Here is a 23,446-nt window from a genome sequence, read left to right as displayed (position 1 = left end):
TTGCCTGTTGTGGCCTTTGCGTTTGTATTTATATAATCAATGAAACAATTAGTTTAAAAATGGATGAGAAGTCATAATAATTGAAAAAATATGTTTCAAAATGTCTAGAAATCAAGAATTATGAGAAAAAAATGAATTTTAGAATCAATTAAAGTCTTTAATAACTAAGACTCGTGAGAAATGATAGACAATTTAATATTTTCCCTGAAATATAACAAAATAAAGCCTTCGAAGCTTCTAGAAGTTTCTCGGAAGGTAATATTCAACCCTTTTTTTTGGGAAATATTTCGATTTTGGAGCCAGACTGTCTGGCGTCCAGTGTATTTTGACCAAATATGGTCAAAGACCACCGTCTGAAAATACAGAAATCTTTTGATGTTTTTAGAATGTTCCAGAATTTTACCCACGTCGGGGTTGGGTATAAAAAGCCGGTGCAAATGAGACCAGCCACCAGTGTTGGTTGAGACTGTATGTTGAACTGCCGTCAGCGTGTTTCTCAATTCCAATAGTGAAGTATACGAGTTATTCCACGATGGCTGCTGCAAAGTTGGGTAAGTGATACCTCCATAGGCCGATTATTGATTGCTGATTATTTTAATTGATTCATTCATGATTATTCTGTAGAATTTATTTACTGCAATGAGTTTGAGAGAGTATTTGGTTGTTCCGTTGCTGATTAACTAATTAATGTTTTTGGGGAAATTGGACTGATGCAATGGACTTTAATACTACGTAATCGAATTTAATTGACGCAAAAATGTATCTAATTGTCACATTTATTGCATGCATACCAAAATGCAATTGATTGATTTATGTGACGGAACTAACTCTATTTTGATATACTGTGCCTGGTTTGTTCTAGAATGTGATTTGTTTTTTAGCTTCTTGGACCTCTAATTGCTCATCATGAATGTTTTTGAGTTTTGGCGTTTAAAAAACATGAAGTTTTATTTATTAACTATAGTTGCAAGTGATTATTAATGAACATGAACTGAGTGCGAATAATTTAATGAATTTGTGGCGATTTCTTTTCTGCATTTAAATGTAATCGATGTTATAACGCCCATTGAAATTGTTTTTGGAAAATTACTTTTATTTTGGGTTTTGTTTTATAGATATATTTTTTATCGACATTTATTTCATGGGCCATCGTGGCATTTCGTCATTTGTGGCCCCTGAACTTGTATTCGTATTAGGAAATGTTTTCTTTAATTTTTCAGCCTGATTGAACATTTACATTCTAAATTTATTGGGTTTTTTTACGGCGTTTCAATAGATGAGTATTAATATGTGCATGAAGAAGTGAAATATTACTGTCAAACCTCGTTAATACGCATAAAATCACATAAAATATTTAACAAAACAGCTATTTGGTTATGTCTAACGTGAAGAATGCATAATTCGTATGAAGCGGGTTCGTTTTAACGAGGTAAACTGTATTTACATATGAAACTTGTTTGTTTTTTTTTTAATTTTTGAATGTTCAAATTGAGAATTTCATCAATTTTTGTTGTTATATGGGTTTACGGAAATTTCATTTCCGACATTTCACCTTGACGTTTCGTCCTCCGACGTTCCGTCTCCCGAAATTTCACCCCCGACGTTCCATCCCCAGACATTACACCTCCGACATTTCGTCCCCAGAAATTTCATCCCCAACGTTTCGTCTCCCGAAATTTCACTCTCGATGTTTTTTCCCACGAAATTTTACCCTCAATGTTTCGTCCACGGACGTTTCGTCCCCAGAAATTTCATCCCCCATCCCCCGCCATTCCCCCCCCCCCCGATATTTCACCAACGATGTTTCACCCTTCCCCCCCGCCCCCGCCGACATTTCACCCCCGACGTTCCGTCTTTAGATATTACACCTCCGACGTGCCGTCCCCAGACATTTCAAGTTTCGTCCCCTGTTCCCCCCCCCCCCCAGAGATTTCATTCCCCGACGTTTCCAGGCGCGGATACAGGTCGATGTGACGGGATGGATGAATTATGTAAGTTCGCTTGATAGTCCCGTACTTTACGGGACAGAAATATTTCCCCATATTATTCGGACAGATACATTTTCCCTATATTATTTGGCATTTGGGAGGGCGATCACCACTGAACCCACAAAACCCGGAACCGTGATTTGACGTTTCACCCTGACGATTCGTCCTCCGACGTCTCATCCCCGACATTTCACCTCCAACGTTTCATCCCTCCACATTCATTCACTGATCTAGTCCTTCGCTCTTTGGGTCACGCCCATGCTTGAACTATGTTTTTGGTCCATTCCCTGAACCGTGATCGTAGCACCCATTGCCACAACCATGCTTCAGCACTTTCTTGTCCACTTTTGATCATTTTTGATCGTTCACTGACCTGGTTCCTCATGCTCTAGGTCAGTGATTCCCAACGTGAGCGTTAACGCCAATGGGGGGCGATGGAATGTTCCATGGGGGCGGTAGAAGCTACGAGTATAGCATAAGATTCTATGGGTTAGATTGCGTTGGGGGGCGCTGTGGGAAAAACATTTCTGAAGAAGAGGGCGATGGGACGATAAAGGTTGGAAACTATGCTCTAGGTCATAGTTTCCCAAACTTTTCATTCCATCGCCCCTTCTTCAGAAATTCTTTTTCCCATCGCCTCCAACTCAAGTGAACCCATAGGATAACCCCTATGTTAAATCCGTAGCTTCTGTCCCTCCCTATCGCTCACCAGGGGACGATATTGCCCACTTTGGGAAACACTGCTCCAGGTCATGCCCATGCTTGAACAATTTCTTGATCATTTTTGGACATTCTTTTGGTCGTTCACCGACCCGGTTCCTCGCTCTCTAGGTAACTCCCATGCTTGACCACTTTCTTTGGTCACTTTTGACCTCTCTCTGACCTGGCTCTTCACTCTCTAGGGTAAGCCCATGCTTCACCCTTTCTTGGTTATTTTTTGGTCACTTTTGGTCTTCGACTGCACTAATTACTCACTCCCGTTCCCTAGTCCTACGCTTGAACACATCCGTGTTAATTTTCTGTCATTATTTTGGTTCTTCCCTCCCTATGCCATTCCCATGCTTGAACGAATTCTTCGTCATTTTTTGTCACTTTCGTGGTCGTTTGTTTTGCTATCCTTGTTTTGCACCTGAAACGCGAATGTGTATTCCTGCAAGAACGCGCGTTGCAAAACATTTTAGGAAAATAACTCACAGAGTTACGTGAGCAGAATAAACATTCAAACGTAATTTCCCACTTGTTTTTTTTGCAAGGACATGGCACATTCGTGTTTCTGGTATGACGGAGCCGATATATTGATTATTGTGCACACACACAAGTAGAATTTGATAAAACTACATTGTATGATACATGGTAATTACCTCAGCTGAATTGAAAAGCATTCTTTAGTTTTGACAAATTTTTTAATAAAAATGAATTTCTTCTTCGGAAGTTTCTATTTTCGAAAATCTTTCGCGATCCCCCTAGGTCATTGACGCGACTCATCAGGGGGTCGCGACCCACGGTATGCGCACCACTGTTCTAGTGTACTCCCATGACTGAAAATTTTCTTAATCATTGTTGCTCATTCTTTCGGTGGTTGCCTGGTTCCTCACTCCCATGTTCAATATCTTGCTTGAACACTGTCTTGTCATTTTTTTCTGGTCACTCATTTGGTCGTTCACTGGCCTGGTTCCATGCTCATTAGGTCGCGTGTATGATTTAACAATGGTTTTAGTCGTTTTTTAGACCTTCTTTTAGTCGTTCACTGAAAGTGATCATAGATCCCAAGATTTTCAGCACTTTCTTAGTCATTTTTGGACATTATTTGGTCGTTCACCGATCTAGTTTCTCACTGCCTAGGTCAGCCCCCATGCTTAAGCAATTTCTTGGTGAATTTTTTGTGACTCTTGGTCAGTGAGTGAACTGGACATCGCTCTCATGGTCAAACAATTGCCTTTCGTGGTTTTCTTGATGCGTTTAATTTCCTGTGGTCTCCCTTTGGGTCATTCACTGAACTAGTTCGTCTCTCACATGGCCACCCACATGCTTGAACGTTTTTTTGGCCATTTTTTAAAATTCTTTTGGACCTACACTTACCTGGTTCCTCACTCTCTGTCACTCCTATGCTTGAACACATCCTTGGTGATTTTTGATCGCTCTCCTAGTCGTTCACCTACCCGGTTTCTCCCTCTCTATATCACTCCCATGCTTGAACATTTGGTCATTTTTTGGTCACTTTCTGTCTCTTTCTGATCTGGTTCCTTATTCTTTAGGTTAAGTCCCCACTTCATTCCCGTATTGACACACATCCGTGGTCATTTTTTTCGTCATTCTCCTGGTCGTTCACTGATCTTGTTCCTCGCTTTGTACGTCATTCTCATGCTTGAACACTTTCTTGATAATTTTTTGGTCACTCTTTTGGTTGTTTATCAAATTTTTGCGTGAGCTCATCCATCAGGTTTGTCATGACAAAATAATCGTTATGAATATTTTAATGCCTTCTGTAAGTGATTGCTACCATGAATACAGGCGGATACACTTTCTTCGTCATTTTTTGTCACTCTCTTGGTCATTCACTGAACTCGTTTGTCGCTCCCATAGTTACTCTCATGCTTGAACACTTCAAGAACACTTCCTTGGTCATTTTACGGTCACTCTATACCTTGTTGGTCACTGTTTCGGTCGTTCACTGCCCTGGTTTCTCGCTCTCTAGGTCACTCTTTTTATCACTCCTATGCTTACACACTCTCTAAGTCAGGCTCATTAAAGGTCACTCACTTGATCACCTATATGGTCGCTGATTCATTCAATCGAACGAATCAGTGAGGTTTACTGGGTCACTCAATCGGTCACTTACTCACTCATTTTCTCATTCACTCAATTGCGCACCAAACTGATAACTCATCCACTCACTTGGTCACTATTACGGTTAATCATTTAACTTTCTTTCTTTCTTTCAAACCGAGCACAACTCCGGTCGATCACCATCTATGGGCGATTTACACGTAAGGGTGCTCTTCTTTTGATGATGGAGACAGACAGTGCTCGTGACTAGAAAAAGGTTGAAGACCTCTGCTTTATAATAACAACGGCACTGGACACAGTGCTCAAAAGAAAATTCCTCTCTGTTCCCACCAAAGCTGCATTGTGCTGGAGGTGTAACTGTGTGTGTACCTAACAATCTGAGTGCATATATAGCGCGTTATGCTTGATTTTTCAGTGCTGCCATCTATATTTCAGAAGTGAAGTGAGTGATGTTTTTTTATGATTGAATTTGTGCTGTCTGTAGGTCTGTTGCTCTCTGTGGCGAGACTTTTTAACGGGGAGATCGGCTTGCATTCGCGCCTTGAAGTTGAGAACCACAGTAAACCAACTTCAGCCGACCACCACTATGGCGACGGTGGGATTCGAACCCGGGTCTTCGCGTTAATCATTTAACTGGTTACTCACCCAATCACTTGATCACTTATATGGCCTCTCACTCAATCATTCATACAGTCACTCATTCAATAATTCATACGATCACTCATTCAATCATTCATATGGCCACTCACGCGGTCACAATTGTGGATACACACTTACTCGATCACTCATAAATTGCCAACTCAGTCACTACCTAGCAGACCTAGAATGGTTTGTAAGCAAGTGAGTGTTTTGCAAGCAAAAGAGTGACCTGAAGTATTTACAACTATGTAAGTGACCAAAAGATCGACCTAAATAGTTTGCAAGCATGTGAGCGACCAAACGTGTAACCTGGAGAGTGTGAAAACATGTGATTGTCCAAAAGAATGACCTAGAGATTGAGCAAGCATGTGATCATCCGAAAGGATGATATGAAAAGTTCACAAGCATTTGGGTAATCAAAATAGTGGCATTAGTGTTTGAGAGCATGCAAGTGACCTAGAGTGCTTGCAAGCATGTTTCCGAGAAAAGGGTGACCCAAAGGGTGTGGATGCTTGTGAGCAACCAATAGAGTGATATAGAGAGTTTGCAAGTATGTAATTGTCAAAATAAATGACCTAGAGTGGGAGCATGAATGTGATTGTCCAAAAAGATGGCCTAGAAAGAATGTCCAAAGAGTGACAAAAAAAATGACTTATAGAGTCTGGAACCATGGGAGTGATTAAAGTGTGACTAAATAAAGTGAGAAAATGAATTGGAAATTGCAAAAGGGAGATAAAGTTTCAAAAGTTGGCAACGTCTTCATTAAAACTCAATTTTAAGAAATGAATTCTTCCCTGTCCATCAGAATCTTAATCTGAAATTAATTCTTGCTTGTGGTTTATTAAACACAAAAATTAAACACAGCTTTATTTGTTTTTATCTTTCCTTGCAGTTTTTGCGTTAATGATGGTTATTGCGGTGAATAGCCCCGCAGCTTCGGTCTACCTCAAATGCTTAACGCTATCCAATGTGCGATGTCCATGCGGCGAAAGTGGACACGTGATCAACGTGGTCGCTGAAGAGTAAGTCAAAATTTAGTATACCTAAGCCGAATTTTAAATTTCTTAACGCGTTTTGCTTTACCTGCGTTTCAACTTTATTTTCTCACTCTATACATATCAGTCCTCTGGGCCATGTTCGGGTGGGGCTCATGTATTAAGATGTCACTGCTTTTAACATGGGTATAAAGTTCCGGAAAAGTCGAAAAACTATCATTTAGGACCGTTTTTTCTTGAGATTACAATCATTCTTGACTTGTAAAAAATTTGGCTTTTACCTAAAATTTTTTCGATTCCTTTGGTCTACCCAAAAAACATAAATTTGAAACATTGAATTTTCTAAATCATAACATTATCACGCTTCCCGGTTCTATTCAGCCGATAAGAAACGAGTTTATAATTTATATCAATTCTATGACCATTTTGGCATAGCGGCATCTGCTAGGTTTCCAGATTCGAAAACTGAGAAAGGAGGACACTTGTGCGTACACACTTGATAACGTCACTTTTCCCAATTTTTACAAGAGATGGCGCCACTATACTGACCAAAAAAGCAGGATACTACAATAATTTTTGTCTACTGAAAAAAAACCTCGAAAAGAAATCAGAAACGGAAAATACACCAAATAACGATCAGTCTCCCTTCTCGTATAATGAATTGTTCCTACCGTCTGTTCAGTTTTATTGTTCTGCGGCCTTTGTCTGGAACATGACGAGGTTTTTTTTTTTACCAAGTACCTTGTCTTTAGTTACATTTATTGGTATTTCTGAAAGCTTCCATAGCCTTTATCCCCAGAAGGGTTTTTTCTCGGGAGAGCTGACTTTTCGCCATAAAAATCAGCATTGAGTGTTGTTCGCCCTCTATTTTCTTTATTTCTGAATGGAACAATTAACTGCCCTTTCCCTCCCCACTAATACACAGAATTAGCTGTTGGTGAGCAAACAGCATTAACCGAATGGATGTTACAGTTCCCTTTTTGTTCGTCGGAACAGTTTTTCAGACTATCTTTTACATGTTACCCTGGAACAAGCAAGGTCATGGTTAAAATAGCATCTGCCCTGCTTGGAAACAATTCTGGGAATTTTGACAGCAATTGGTCAAAGTGTGTAAACATTTGTGATTCACAAAAGACACACAAACACTCATTTCAATGAAGAGGCACCGTGTATGTTTCAGAGTGGAAAAAGAAAAGAAAATTCCCATGGAAAAAAAAATCATAATTTGGGAAACCTGAAAAGGAAGACAAAAGAGAATTTTTTAAATCGTATGAAGAAGCTTAAAATGTCATCAAAAAAAGGAGGACATGCCCTCCTAAAAAAAGAGGACGTCTGGTAATCCTAGCTTCTAATGATGTGACACTTAAAACATGCAACGTTGTATATTTCACGCGATTAGAAAATTTAAATTTATTCAAAATCGATCGATTGACATATATTGACAATATTTACTGATTTTCAATCCAGCTGTGTAGCTGTCGATCCGAGCGTTTATTCCCGCATCCTGGACAACTGTCAACCATGTGACATGGCCGAGTACGCCGTGATTGACCAGTGCGGTAACTACACCAACTGCGCGACGTGTGATCTCAATGCAAAAGCTTGTGCCACGTGCCCTATCGGAAAGATGGGAAAGTTCTGTGACATACGTTCATGTGAGTAATGGAGTATTTCAATTTTCATTTTTGCTCAAAGTAGACCTCGAATGCCACATGAAAGTGAAGTGTCGTGCGTGTATGTATAATATGTGTATACGTTTTATTTATACAATATCTTCCAAAACTACTGATTTAAGTTTGAAAAAAATCGTTTCGGTATTTTCTCCATAAACAAGCAGATAGGGGAGAGATTACTACTACTTAGTCGCACATGCACCTCGTACTCATTCCTCTGCGAAATTTCTAACGAATCGGTAGATAGGGGAGACTGCTATACCTACGGACAAAGTTTACATTTTAATTTTTCTCAGCAGCTGGGAACATATTTCCTCTTGGTGAAATGCTCAGGTTATGCTCTAAACTAGGAGTGTCAAACTCGCGCGAGTCGTATGCGGTCCCTCGAAGGACCTGCTGGCAGCCCGCGACGTCCCGAGAAGGTCCAAAAAATACTGCTTTTTATAATTAAAAAAAAATTAAATTTTTTTGAATAAAAAGTATGAAGAATTTATGTTAAAAAAAAAATTGTGAAATGATGAATCGGTAGCGAGAGCCGATACGTGAAATCAATTACCGTATATACTCGTGTATAAGCAGAGTTTTTTTGTGGAAAAATTCGTTCCTCAAGTTGGGGGCTCGGCTTATACTCGGGTCAGTTTTTGATGAGAAAATATCGACCCCCCCCCCCCCTCAATCAGGAGTCATTTTTGTAGCAGTGTTTGAGAAACAGGCATTATTGGTATGGGATATGTTCCAACCCCACAGAATCGACAATGTCAAAGCCGAGGCAAAGAAATCGAAAACATCATTGGCGTTGATACCAGGTGGGCTAACGTCGATTGTACAGCCTTTAGAGATGTGAACATCAACAAGTCTTTATTTGAAGACCATTTGGGGCATTTGTGGATCGAATGTGGATGAGTTCCGATGATAAAGAAACTACAAAAAGTGGTGCCTTGAAGAAACCCGACATTGGCTTAGTGTGCCAATGGGTTCACATGAGGCGTGGAATTCTGTTTCCGCCGAAATTATCATCCGATCCTTCAAAAAGTGTTGCATCAGCAATGCGATGGACGGAACTGAAGATGATATCCTCTTTGAAAGTGGCAATGGCGATGACAGCCCAGATGAGGATGAAAACGAAGATGCCGCACCCCCTATGATGAACTGATGGATTACGATGAGCTTGGAGACTCAGAAGAAATGGATTAAAAAGTTTCAATCACATTTTCTATTGTAAATTTCCGCAAGCTATTTATTTTGCATGAAAATATAAGAATTTTTTTTCTCTAAAATATGCTCGAATTTTTTCGGGTCGGCTTATAGACGGGTTTTCAATTTATTGAGGTTTTGGTGGTCCTCAAGTGGGGGTGTCGGCTTATACACGAGTATATACGGTATATATTCGCGCAAAAAACTCCAACATGCTTCCTGTATTAAATATATGCAAACAATTCAGGATATTTTTTATACCGAGACGTATTGTGATCCAAGAATAACAGCAATAGGTGATAATTTGCGCGACCAATTGGAAATAATATCTACAAATGTACAGTGTTTTTCAATAGCGTTCAACGACATTTTTGGTATTCAAGACGTGGCTCAAGCTCTGTTTCTTCGGACTTGCGATGTCTATATTGTTACGAAAATTGTGTAAAAAGCCAGCACTTATCATTTATTATGTCAATTTTGCCTGTAAATAACCAGTAATACATTTCTCTGTAAATCTCGCCAAATTGACAACAAATTTGGCAAGTCCGGCCACAACGATGATTTGCCGATGTCACAGCGCTAAGAGAAGGGTAAAGATCACGCGAGAATCGTCGAGTTTATTCTAGAAAGTTTCGTTCACCTATATAGTGGAGGAGCTATGAGCAGTTTGTTGAATTTTTAGTCGGAAGACAAGGTTTTATTTGTAGGTCGCTCTCTCTATTTTTCGATCGTATCTCGTCAAAATCAAAAATCACCGCTTGTGAATACATGTAATAGCTGCTCTGTAAAATAAATCTGTGTTGTCCAGGGAAGTTTCTCCGTGCTTTGCCATCTAGAGTGCTTGTGAGACATCATCCAGAACAATACAAACATCACTGAAGAATTTTTAGAAATCTTTTCCATTCACGAAACCACAGCAAAAGAGATATTTCTGACGTCATGGTAAAATGTATCAAATTATGCACTTAAGAAAAATATTAATTTCCTTTGAATAAACTCGTAACAATGAGAAAAGGTGATACGTCAGCAATGACTAGCAAAAATATAAATATCGCTTCTCGACTCCAAGCAAACTTGAACGAAATGTATTTAAACATTTTCTTAAACTGCAATCTTCCCATTACGTCATTTATCGGCAGGTCCTTTGCTGCAGAGAGTAGCGAAATAAGTAGCGTTTTGGAGCCTATGACGAACACTGATCCAGGGACCTCAAGCAGCGCTTATTCTCCTGAAGATTCAAGAATGAATTTTAAGGACTATCTCATTACATAGAAATTTGTTTGTTGTCTTGTCATAAAATTCTAAAAAAATATTTTTGCTTTTACTTTTAAACGAGGTAAAACAATTTCTATGATGAGACACGGGAGCGATAACTAACGTTCTCGACATTACAGGACATTTGAATGTATTAAACAACAAACTTCAAAGAAAAGATAAGCTAATAACACAATGCATGATGCATTGACAAGTTTTAGGTTTAAATCAGATTTGCTCAAAAGCCATTTAGAAGCTAATATTTTCAATTGTTTTTTCATGTGTCAGCAGGTTGATCAATAAAAATCTTAGTAGGTAGAAGGAATTTTACGGCTTATTTTGTAATTCTTCTTTCACTTTCCCTCGATAGCAATTGAACAATTAAAAGTTTATGATTGATTCTAATTATTAATGGACAAATTTCTAATTACCAATTAACTAATTTTTGTTATTAATTAATAGATTTTTAACTATTAAATTTTAATAATTATTGGCACACTTGAGAGGTAATTTTAAAACAAATAGACCATGTTCTAATTGAGTTTAACACCCTTGCCTTAGAGTGTCCGAAGGCACAACGTAAGTCATTTTGTTTTCTAAAGGGAAATAGCAACAGGTAGGTTAAGATTTCGATGACTTTAAAATAAAAAATAAATCATCAAAACCAGATAATAAACTTCGACTATGACAAATAATCATAGAAAATATACTGAGAAATGAATTTTCTGGATGTTATGCCGAAACCGATATTTGGAAAGAAAAGTGATTTGTCTCCTCCTTGAATCGAACCTGGATCCCCTTGCATACCGGGCAAGTGCACTAACCAACACACCAGAGGCACACTTTTCAATTCGTTATAGCACGCTTTAGTAGCGTGAAGCGCTGAGTGGAGTCAACAGTCTAACTACAGCAATTTTCGCCCTAGTTGGCGTTTTTGTATGAAGAGATGGTATTTTTTCGGCCCGAAATATACTGAGAAAGACAAACTCCCGAAGAAGACAAATCACTTTTCAAATATCGGTTTCGGCATAACATCCAGAAAATTCAATTTCTCAGTATATTTTGGGCCGAAAAAATAACATCTCTTCAATCATAGAAAATTTACAGGGAAAGAAAAAAATAAAGATGATATGAAATTTTTTTACTTTTGCCATATCAAAAAAAGAGTAAAAATATCATATTTTAATTACCTTGAGTCTTCAACGAGCCGGCTTTTCGTGAGTTCGTGAGCAACTGCCTATCATTACTTTACATCCGCTAGGAACACCCACTCTACATTCCCACCTGCTTTCGAATTTTAAAATGAAATGTTCGTCGTAGGTACAACTGTGACGCGGTCTCCCCTACGGTATGTATTTTACACAAACCAAATTTTAAAAAAAATCCAAACTGATGATGCATTAACTAATCAAATTTACTTATCAATCATAACGTAATTCTTCAGTCATAATTAAAGCAATTCTTTCGTCATGAACAAACGTGATTCTTTGGTCATAAATTAACGTGATTCATCATTTAAGTTAACGTGATTCATCATTTAAGTTAACGTGATTCATCATTTAAGTTAACGTGATTCATCATTTAAGTTAACGTGATTCATCATTTAAGTTAACGTGATTCATCATTTAAGTTAACGTGATTCATCATTTAAGTTAACGTGATTCATCATTTAAGTTAACGTGATTCTTTGGTCATAAATGATCGTGATTCATCAGTCAAATTAACGTGATCCATCGGTCATGAATAAATGTGATTCATTTGTCTTAAATTGCTGTAACATGATTCTTCGGTCATAAAATGAAAAAATTCTTTGGTTACGGATTAACATAATCTGGTCATAAATTAGCATAATACTTTGGTCGTAAATCAAAATAAATCATCGATCAATCGTGATTCTTCGGCCATATTCAACGCACTTCTTTAGACATAAGCTAACGCGATTCTTTGGTCGTAAATTAACGTGACTCTTCGGTCATAAATTGGCATGATCCTTCGGTCAATAAAATCAAGGGGTTTTCGGTCACAAATTCACGTGATTCTTTGGTCATAAACTAACGTGATTCTTCGGTATAAATTAGCGTGAATCTCTGGTCATAACATGACGTAAATTTTTCTAGAAAATAAAATGTCATCTTTTTCGGTTATAAAATAATGTTTCTAATTTCTGAACCATATGTTATGAACAAAAAATGTAACAACATTAATATTTTGAACCTAAAGAGGCCTACAAACCCTTGAGGATGGCCCATGTGTTGTGTGTACATATTATATACGAACAGGTCATATAAGTCTTCTCAAAACGTGAAAATATGAACGTGGGATTTTTTTTAACCCACAAAGTTTCCATGCGATAATAAGCAATTTGACGCTGCATTATTTAATACGATTAATCATTTTGCACCATCGTAAACCGTTATCGATTTTTTCTACTTCCAGACATCCAACCGAAACCTTTGAATCGTATTGAAGAGTTGCAAGGATTCCCTGAATGCAAGTTTTGATTTTAATATTTTTTAATTACAAATAAAGGGAGGCTGGAAGAGTTTCAGACCTGTAGGTGCTCTTTCTAACTTCTTTACGATCAAGGACGTAATATTGCGTCCAAACGCCAGTAGAATAAATTCAAACAAGTTCTCTGTATTTTCTTTCCCCCTCTCTTTACCATCGCGAAGCTTTATAGTAGCCCTATCAACTGGAGTTGACTTTTCTTCCCCTCCTTTCTATTTATTGAACATGCAGTCAAACTTCATTAGTGCGTCACCCGGTTAACACGTCACTCCGCTTACCGGGTCACTTTTTGTAAGTCCCAATTGTCCTCAGGCAGGAATTAGCACAACTATGGCTTACTCCGCTTAACGAGTCACTTCGCTTACTAAGATGATTTTTTTCCACACATATACACTCATTGCCATAAAAAATTTGCGCACCCAGAAGTCGTCAAAATGAAACGAAATTTTACACATGTAAGTACTACGTTGATATAAGTAAGTGATTAGAAAATCCAAGAAAAAGGATCATTTATTGCAGAAAAAAGTACAGATGAACAGAAGTTTTAGTACTCTGTTGGACCCCCCTCTAGCGCGAATGCACGATGCGATACGAGCGGGCATTGAGGCATACAAGTTCCGTATGATGCCCTGAGACATCTCGTTCCCCAGTTGCTGTAAATGCGCCTCTAGTTCGACCAACCTCGTAGGGTGTCCAACTTACCGTCCCAAAAGATCCCAGATATGCTCGATTGGTGACAAATCTGGGGCTAGAGCAAGCCAGGGACGGGTGGTAATGTGGTGGAGGCAGTATTGTGACATCCTTGCTGTGTGTGGCTTAGCATTGTCTTGTTGAAAAATGGCTCCTGGGAGCCCTGCCATGAGTGGCAACAAATGCGACTGAAGGATGTTATGGACGTACCGCTGGGCTGCCATTGTGGCCATGGATCGATATTAGGGGTGACCGTGTATCGTAAGCAATGGCACCCCATACCATGACACCAGCTGTGGGAGCGGTGTGTCGCTGTAAAGCGAAAGGCGTGTGAAGCGTTCACCACGGGGCCTCCTTACACGAACACGATTGTCATCACTGCTCAAGTTGAATCTCGATTCGTCGCTGAAGACGACCAGCTGGTTCCATTCCGTTGCAGTCCAATCCCGTCGCTCTCGACACCACTCCAAACGGAGGCGTTGGTGGGTGGGTGTCATTGACAGCACACGTAATGGGCACCGCGATACCAGATGTCCTTCAGCCAGGCGCCTTGCGATGGTTCGGGAAGACACAGGGGCCCGTAGTGAAGCTGCTGCCTGTGTCTGGATAGCGGCCAATGAGGCAGTTGGCTCTACGCGTGCGTTTCGGATAATGTGACGGTCTTCTCGACGACTGGTCTGTCGTGGGCGTCCTGAACCTGGTCGCCGTGTAAATGACGTCTCTTCTGTCCACTGGTCCCAACACCTCCTCACAGTAAAATCAGAACGGCCTAGTTGACGAGCTACTCGCCGAGCTGACCACCCAGCTTCCATCATCCCGATGATTCTTCCCCTATCGAACTCTGACAACTACTCGTATGGTCTTCGACGGCGGCGTAACGGCATGTCTACCTCAGCATTTCCTTTGCAAACGATTAAATGCACTCCAGCAAGCTCTGCTTACCTGTTTTATACTCCAAGGAGAACGAAGTTCAACGCCCTCTAGTGGCATTATGCAATGCGCAATCACGCTGCATTTCTAATCATTTGCATATCTGCCCGACATGTACCTTCAGGCCAACTTTCGTTTCGATCCCACAATTATTTCTTGGTGCGCAAATTTTTATGGCAATGAGTGAAATTTATCTTTCTACTATATGCATGTAAGAGTGAAGGAGAACACCACGTAGGGTGAAAGACTCTAAAAAAACTCTTTTATATCTGCCTTATCTATAAACATTTTCCTTTTATATATTTTTTCCTTTCCCCCCTTCCTTTTTCTAAGATGCGGTTAGGTAAGGACGAGGTTACCAGATTTATCGCTGATTTGTCAAATAGAAATAATTCAGATTTGTTGCGAAAAGCTTGTACGTGAAGTGATCAAGCTTTACGTAGAATATTTAGATTTCTGAATTAATTCTACTGGTGCTCAGCCTCTTGTTACAAAATACTATAAAGCCCCGTTTACATGTGCAAGATTGGGGGTCACTTTGGTGATTATTACCTGGATGGCAACTTTTTTTAATCATGGGGTTAAAAAAGGAGGGACGAAGATCCGTCAAAAGATCGGAAACATCCGTCCGTGGGCCAAAAGAGTCCCATCTTTGTTGCTGAATAATGGTAGGGGACTATGACCAGGGCCGTCTTAAGAGCATCATGGGCCCCCGGGCCAATTGGTTTTCCCCGAGGACCTACCTCGTAAATTCTGGAAAATTTCAACCGAATCTCCTTTTTGTGAGGCCCCTCTTCTCCTGAGGCCCCCGGGCCGTGCCCGGGTGGGCCCATGCGTTAAGACGGCACTGACTATGACCTCCTCTCCCATAATCCTTTGTGCCGCGAAAACTACTGTAAGCTCCTTCGTCAGCCATCTTGAACCAACCACTTCCGTTCACCCCACGTAACCAGTGACGATTTCCGGAAAGAAGAGGAGGAATACCGGCATAAACTAAACGCCATGTAAACGAGTTGTAGCGAAAATCCCTGTTCCGGGTAACTTCCCGGGATATTTTATTGCTCATGTAAACGGGTCTTTAGCGCTAGTAACCGCGGCCCCGATGCCACTGTATACATATATAAAGATATGTGTTCACTAGCTACCTAATATATAATCACTCGGCTCAAGAATTTCTTTTCGTTGAAACTTTTCACATTAAATTATGTTTACATTCTATTTCTTTTCCCCCAACAGTTTACAATCCTGAAAACGGACAGATGTTCAAACGACATGGTGAGTGAGAAAGATTTGAATATGCAGTCAAACCTCGTTAGTGCGTCACCCGGTTAACACGTCACTCCGCTTACCGGGTCACTTTTTGTAAGTCCCAATTGTCCTCAGGCAGGAATTAGCACAACTATGGCTTACTCCGCTTAACGAGTCACTTCGCTTACTAAGTCATATTTTTGCTCTCCCAAGAGTGACTCATCAACGAGGTTTGACTGTATACATCGTAGTATGTATCTCGATACAACGATATTGTATGGACTACGAAAACATATCGTTTTAGTGGGGTTATCGTTGTATCGAGAGGGGCAGTTTTTTAATACGTGCAAGCTTTATCAATTCTTTTTTCCTTTTCAGCTTGTGCTGCTAACGAATATAATATCAATCGTCGCTACGGTGAGACACGTTTCCACGCAACGCACCTCAAGTTCATGTTTATTTATGTTTATTGACAAAGTTTCTCAATTGAATGCATTTATTATTAAGAGCCGGTTATTTTTGATTTTACAGAACGTTCCGTGGAGGAGTCGGACGACATTTTCCCGATTGAAGTCTACATGGCACCAGGTAATTTCTATGAAGAAAAATCCTGATTTCAATTTCGAATAATTTAATTTTCTTTGAAATATATTTTTTCGCCATTTTCTGTTGCTTTTTAATTATTTGAAAAACTTAATTCGTTTGAAATTTATGTCAACCGTTATGGATGTAGTAGAACCTCACGATAACGGACACCCATGGGACCAAAAATTGTATCCACTAACGGAAAGTGTCCGCTAATGGGGAGGTATGATATTCAGTGGAACTTCATTTATACGACTTTTACATTTATACGATGTATGACTACGATTGCATTTGGTTGGTTACTATATATTTTAATGTTTTAATGTATATGTGACTGTGGAAGTGATGCAAAGACCGTTTTGTGCATTATCACCAATCGTTTCAATATAAGGAAAGTTTTATTAAAATTCACTACATTTATCACTTTTAGCGGTTATTATGCGTAATTCTCAAATGAAGTTGGGGTTTGGAAACAATGGTTTTTGGGCCTCAACAATTATAACACAATTATAACTACAAATACGTAAGATTTTTTTAATGTAATGATATGCGAATTCACTGTCGTTGTCAATGTCATGCTTTCGCTGCAAGAAGGCTTGAATTTGAATAGTTTGTTTTTCCCCTTTACTCCATTTCATGCCGATATTTCAAGTGGTGGTTAGAGCAATAAAAGTCTTTTGGGTAATATTGGCTGTTATTTCAGCAAATGGTTCTTGTGACCTTTTTCCCAACTCGTCGCTTCGGCAACCGCTTTCGGAGCCGTTTTAAGAACATCATAGGCCCCCGGGCTATATGCATCACGCATACTAGACTCATTTGGATTTTTTTTATTTATTTATCAAATTCACTAATTATACCAGAGTATTATGCATAACCACAGATACAGTCGATTTATTTCAAGTGTTTATCAATTTTACCAATGACACTTGGTTATTATGCATATTCGCCGGTAAAATTGATAAATTTATCAAACTCACCAAGACGATTGGTAAGTATTCATAATAACCGGTTCTTATGTATAATAATCGATTATCACATTTACCGTAACATACATATGATGAGCAATTTATAGACCAGGACAAAAAGAATTTAACTCTGTAATTTTATCTAATACTTTATTAATTAAAATAAGTAAATATCGAACTAATAAAACAAGATAAGTAATTATCTAAATAATTTCTATGCAGGAGAGAGTATTGGCCACAACCGTTACATCCGATCTGCCAGTGAATGCTTCTTCCCCGATCACATGGACACTGCCGAAATCCGATGCACCATTTGGCCAACGTACACGTGAGTAAAAATATTTTTTTATTATATATTGACTTGGTAAGTATTACGTTACTTGGTAAGATACGTCTGTCGCTTGGTCACTCGCTTGCACTCTGTTTTGATCACTCCTATGCTCACAAACCCTCTACTCAACTTTTTCGGTGCTTACTGACCTGGTCCCTCAGGATCACACAAATCCACTCACAAGCAGAGATTGTTGAGCTATGGGTTACGACCCAAGCTGGATTCGTAGGAGATTCCGAGATGAGTCGTACAAATGCACTTACAGCCAGGGATCCTCAAGTTATGGGCCATGACCCAAACTTGATTTGCACGAGCTTCTTAGATGAGTCGCACAAATTCACTTACAGTCCTCTTAAAAATGCACCTATTGCAACACTGATTTCACTAATTTCGGAAAACAAACAGTCCTATGAATCGCAAAGCTGATCTCGTTAATTTTGGGACGCGGCTAAAAAAGATAAGAAGCCTTGCTCTAGGCAGAGGCGAATTAATAATTTTACTGCCTGTGGGCTCTACAAGTTTTGCCGCTCTTCTTCCATTCTACTAATTTTCTTGACAACATATTCCTCAAACTTTTTACCGCTCCGAACTTGCTACCATAAGCTATAGTCCGCTAAGACCCCCCTCCCCTCCGTAAGTATGTCTCTGTATGCAGTACACTAACAATAGAAATGCCATAGGGACTAGAAGCTAGGCTTACATTCAAAAGATAACATCCAGTTAGTAAAATTCTTTTCAAATATCATTCTACATTAAGTTGAATTCCCTCATTGAATGTAAGAAGTTTCTTATTAATTTCTTTTTTGAATTTCTTTCTGTGCACAAAAGGAAATGTAACGTCTCTTGTATCTGGGGTCACACCTTGTCGGCCGGTCGCACTGTAACCATCAAGTGCAGGAACCGTGAAAACGTTTGGAAACCAATGCCCTTCAAGGAATGCGAGCGTGAGTTTTGAAAACAATTAACATCCAATGTTATTGTATCTGCCCAAACACCTAATATTTTAGTAACTGATATTAATAAGAGTCACTCGTTGAAATCTTACGTTATTTATTGCAGCCTACGTCGACTGCTCCTTGAAACTGAAGTCGCCAGGATCCGTCAACTGCGTCTACAACCGACTGAACGAACCCATCGAATGCGACATCATGTGTAATGAATACGATGATATACCCGAAGTCCCAAAGAAGACTTATGCTTGTACCCTACAGGGAACCTTCACGCCGGCTTTGCCTTTCTGTGTGACCAAAGCTAACAGTAAGTCCCTACTTTTTCGATACTGTTACTCAAACTGACTGTCCTGCTCCTGCACTAGAGTTACCTCACGTTCACTGCGCATGTCCCTTGCCTCATTTTCAGATGGGCACGTGGAGGAACTTAACCAGAGATCTCATGATTAGGACCAGATATAAAAAACATAAAACCTTTCATCTTAGTCATTAGGACTCCCTCTATTCCTGCTTCGCCTTGAGCTCTTTGAAGTTGATGTCGGGCTCTAGCATACCCTAAGCCAGTGATTCTAAAACGGTGTGCTGTGACAATTAAGTATAACACTATAAATCGACCAATAACGCTTCAAGATATTTTAGTCATGCATTGTGTTAAAGGTATCAATGAGGACAATCACTGTACATAATGGTGCTTTTGAGACCTTGGGTTTTCAGTGCTGGTGCTTACGACTAAATGCCGCCCAACATTAGTAGAGTATCAACGTGAGCTGAACTCTGAAATAAACTCAGACCAGTATAATGTTGATAATTCATGTGTCGACAAAGACTTCGCAATCGCGATATTGAGAACATCAGCACTCTTTAATGTTTTTTTTTTTTTTTTTGATACATTAGCACTGAAGCACCAGTTTGGAGAGATTTGCCTGGGGTGTGGCGAGATATTTGAAATTTCAATCTTAATAATATGCCCACAAATACTTTTTAACAGGTTTAACGAGATAGAAAATTTTATACTGAATTATTTTTTTTTCTCCCTCACTCTTGTTTTCTAGGCACCACTACTGTTGCTCCTCCATCATGGCGATAATGATCTAAGATGAAGGACTAGTATCTCAACTGATTCAACATTACTTCTAGTTGTAATGCGCAATAAAGACTTTTAAAAAGTTAGTTTTGGGTTGATCATTTTCTTCACAATATAGCTATTCCTTGCAACAATTGGCATACGTAAAGGTATACGACTACTGCTTACAACGACTTCACGCTTTTGAAGTCTCATTGGCCTATATGTATTGAAAATATCAATGAATCATGGTAAATAATAAAGACTTAACCACTTTGCTGACGTTAACGAGTTAGTTCGTTCCAAGGCACCTGGAATATACCGAGTGGACTCATCGCCCTCCATCTTAGACTGGAAAAACCATTTTTCTCTTCAAAGTGACTACTAATTGTTAAAAAAAAGCATAGGAAACAGCGATTGGCTACAGTGGTAATATTGACATAACACTTCGCACGAATACGGCGGATGAGCCGGCCTAGAGTTTCACACACAAGCTCTAGTTCGTTTCAATCTAGTCAGAAAGAATACGTTCTAGTGTCCCTTTTTGTTGATTATAGTAGGGTAAGTTAGGGGGAAGAATATTATCATCCAATCCATTCATCTTTCCCCGTTTCTTAGACGATGCCAGACGAAAGCGGTTAACACGTTCACTGCTACATGAAGGACTTGTACTAGGGGGATCATGACGCCATGGTGGCGTCATGTACAAAACTAGTTTTAATCTTTAAAAAAAATGCGCCTCACGGACTCGACAAGCAATTTAGGCCCCGCAGTGAACGTGTTAAGCCAAGTCCACACTCGCCTCCAGCCTGGCCCAATATTTTACAAGCTTGGTTATGGGTAGAACTCCTTAATACCTTAATTAGTATATGAAGGCGTCTTAGTTATGGGCAGGTAGTGACGATCATTGCCTATTAGGGGCCGTTCAAGTATTGCGTAAGCAAATTTTTAGCCATTTTTGACCCCCTCCCTCCCCCTTGTCAGCAAAATTTCGTCATCAGCTCTGCACCTCTGAATCCTAACTCATATTTTCATAAAGGGTGGTTGATGAGGTAAGCATTATCTAACCCCCCCCCCTTGTCATCAAAAGTCAGCACATCGGAAACCCCTTTCCCCCCCCCCCCCCCCATCGATGATGACGTAATACTTGAACGGGCCCCTTAGCAATGATCGTCAAAGGTTGGAGGCTGGAAGGTATTGGAAGCCTGGTCGAAGAGAATGGCCATGACCTTCCAGCCCAAGTCAAAGGAGAGCCGCTGTCCTTCCCGATCTCTTAATCAGTCTGGCCACACATTGGTCGAAAAACGACAACAGTCACAACACGCGCCAGCGAATTACATTGCTCTGGTAGCAAATATTCGCCAAATAACCGTAGAAAACTTTTTCCTAGGAGCAGGTTTTCTGTGCCGCGCACAACGTGATTCGCCCAGCGCGACACGCCATCCACTCACCAATAAGAAAAGCAGCATGACTGTTTTACTACAGAGCGCAATACGCCTCACGACAGCGCTTTACGTTGGGCGCGATCAGCCGACTGCTTCTGGAGGGGTCAAATGCGTCGTGCGCCGCGGTTTTGCCGATATTCTCTTCACTTTTGTGTGTTTTCTTTCCCTTCAAACCGGAGCAATGCAGACGTCAGAGTAGCTGATGCCAAGGCCATATACTATAATATAGCCGCCCTGATCCGATGCGCTCCGCTAGGAAAACACAAACGCGTAGCGTGAATATGTAACACGTTTCTGCCGACACGAAATTATACTGTTCGGTTCAAGCGACACAAAAACACCTACGGTATTCCTAGCAGGACCGTCTTAAGAGTATCATGGGCCCCCGGGCCAAGTGGTTTTTCGGACGCCCTATCTGGTAAATCCTAGAAAATTTCAACTGGATTTCATTTTTGTGAGGCCCCTCTTCTCTTGAGGCCCCCGGGCCGTGCCCGGGTGGGCCCATGCGTTAAGACGGCACTGATTCCTAGGAAAACCCGGCTTTAGCTGCAAATCAAATCCAACAAGAGGACCACCATATTTGTTTCCATGAAAATACCGCTTTAACTAGCGGTAAAAAAAAAAAAAATATCCGGCATCCAGAATTTACTGCCATCTGTGGTTTACAGATAGTACTAGTTTACAGTTTTTCGTTTGCTTTTTGAATAACAGAAAGCAGCATGAGTCCTATTTTTATCTGTTATTCATTAATAAAGTTTTTGAATTTTTGGATAGATGGCAGCAACAGCTGCAGTATTTCCACAATTCCACTCCAAATCTCATAAATGCAAAACTGACCATAATCAAGTTCAAATATTTCGGACTACCTTTGGCAGAAAAATTTTTAATCGTCAATCGTCTGGCAGCTCTGAAGTCACGTCAAGTCATTGTTTACATTTCCGGCGGCAACATGCGGTTGGCTTTGAAGGGATCGCGGCTTATGCATTTTAATAATTATTTCTTCAAAGTCGCGAGAAAGTCCAGTTCGGCGGCCACGATCAAAGAAACCATCAAGAATAAACCCGTTAATCAAGTGATTACAGTGAATGTAGGTTTGTCTTTTTATTTGTATTTGTTATTCGATTGTATTTAATAATATTGCTACATGATTACTCAAGCGCAGATCCAAAGGGAGGGGGGGGGGAAGAAGAGCGCTCCTCCCGTGAGCCGAATAATATGGGGGGAATTTTATCTGCCCCACAGAAAACTACGGAATGATCAGCACAGGATCTGCCTGCCTCCCCTCCATTCGTAGCTGCAGATATTCGGCTCGGCTCGACTCATTTGCGGCTGAGGATATTTGGCTCGGCTTATTCGCAGGTTGAGATACTTGGCTCAGCTCCGCAGCTGAAAATGCCTGACTCCGCTCCATTCGCAGATGAAGATATTGGGCTTGTCTCATTTGCAACTGAAGATGTCTACCTAAGCTCATTTGCAGGCGAGGATATTTGGCTGGGCTTAATTTGCAGCTAAAGATATTTGGCTGGGCTTAATTTGCAGCTAAAGATATTTGGCTGGGCTTAATTTGCAGCTAAAGATATTTGGCTCAGCTTCTTCACAGCTAAAGATATTTGGCTTGGCTCATTTGCAGCTGAAGATGTCTACCTTGGCTACATTTGCAGCTGAAGATATTTGGCTCAGCCCATTCACAGCTTAACATGCCTGCCTTTGCTCCATTTACAGTTAAAAATGTCTGCTTTTACTCCAATTCCCAGCGAATATGCTTGCCTAGACTCCATTCATTTCCAGCTGAAGATACCCGCTTTTGCTCCATTTAACCAGTCAAGTGGTTATGACGGCGTTTGCCGTCGCTGCCATACGTAATGTTGGTGCCTACGATGCCATTTGCCGACGCACAGACTTTTTCACCAGTCAAGTGGTTAAGATGGCATTTGCTGTCGCTGATATACGTAATGGTGTTGCCTACGACGGCATTTGCAGACACACCGACTTTTCTGTCTTTTTCACATAGATATGACGAAATAATTTGCCATACATGTGCTGCCATCTCTGTACAGCCATCCTTCTATTTTGTTATCTCATCACTAGGTGGAGTTGACAATTATATTTCAAGGTCTGAGATTATTATTACTATTATCTTTGTCATGCTTTGCAAAGCTGCATCCCCATCATTTTTGTTTCAATTTCCAACTCCCTTGCGA

At 40.1% G+C, this 23,446-nt stretch overlaps 2 protein-coding genes across 3 annotated transcripts in view; both read left to right on the top strand.

Moving 5' to 3' along the window:
• The first annotated feature begins 532 nt into the window (after positions 1-532).
• Positions 533-20,051, top strand: LOC149063384 (uncharacterized). The gene is made up of 11 exons (XM_089255692.1): positions 533-551; positions 6,307-6,436; positions 7,877-8,064; positions 12,967-13,020; positions 15,895-15,933; positions 16,285-16,323; positions 16,438-16,494; positions 17,679-17,784; positions 18,616-18,731; positions 18,847-19,044; positions 19,790-20,051. Exons 1-11 carry the CDS (start codon positions 533-535, stop codon positions 19,822-19,824), a joined length of 981 nt encoding a protein of 326 aa, XP_089111818.1. The 3' UTR covers positions 19,825-20,051.
• A 2,125-nt stretch (positions 20,052-22,176) lies between these two features.
• Positions 22,177-23,446, top strand: part of AsnRS-m (asparagine--tRNA ligase, mitochondrial) — a 45,674-nt gene continuing 44,404 nt past the window's right edge. The window contains exon 1 of one of the 2 annotated variants that reach the window (XM_089255852.1): positions 22,177-22,332. In XM_089255852.1, coding sequence (XP_089111978.1) covers positions 22,195-22,332 — 138 coding nt within the window. In that variant the 5' untranslated portion in view covers positions 22,177-22,194. The remainder of the gene's footprint in view (positions 22,333-23,446) is intronic. The other variant, XM_089255853.1, reaches the window with a different exon arrangement.

This window comes from Pholcus phalangioides, unplaced genomic scaffold (genome assembly GCF_987345545.1).
Source record: "Pholcus phalangioides strain wild (caught in Gottingen) unplaced genomic scaffold, Ppha-v1.0 ptg000172l_1, whole genome shotgun sequence".
Lineage (NCBI taxonomy): Eukaryota > Metazoa > Arthropoda > Arachnida > Araneae > Pholcidae > Pholcus > Pholcus phalangioides.
Note: the sequence above shows the minus strand (reverse complement) of the source record. Positions and strands in the feature narration are given on the sequence as shown.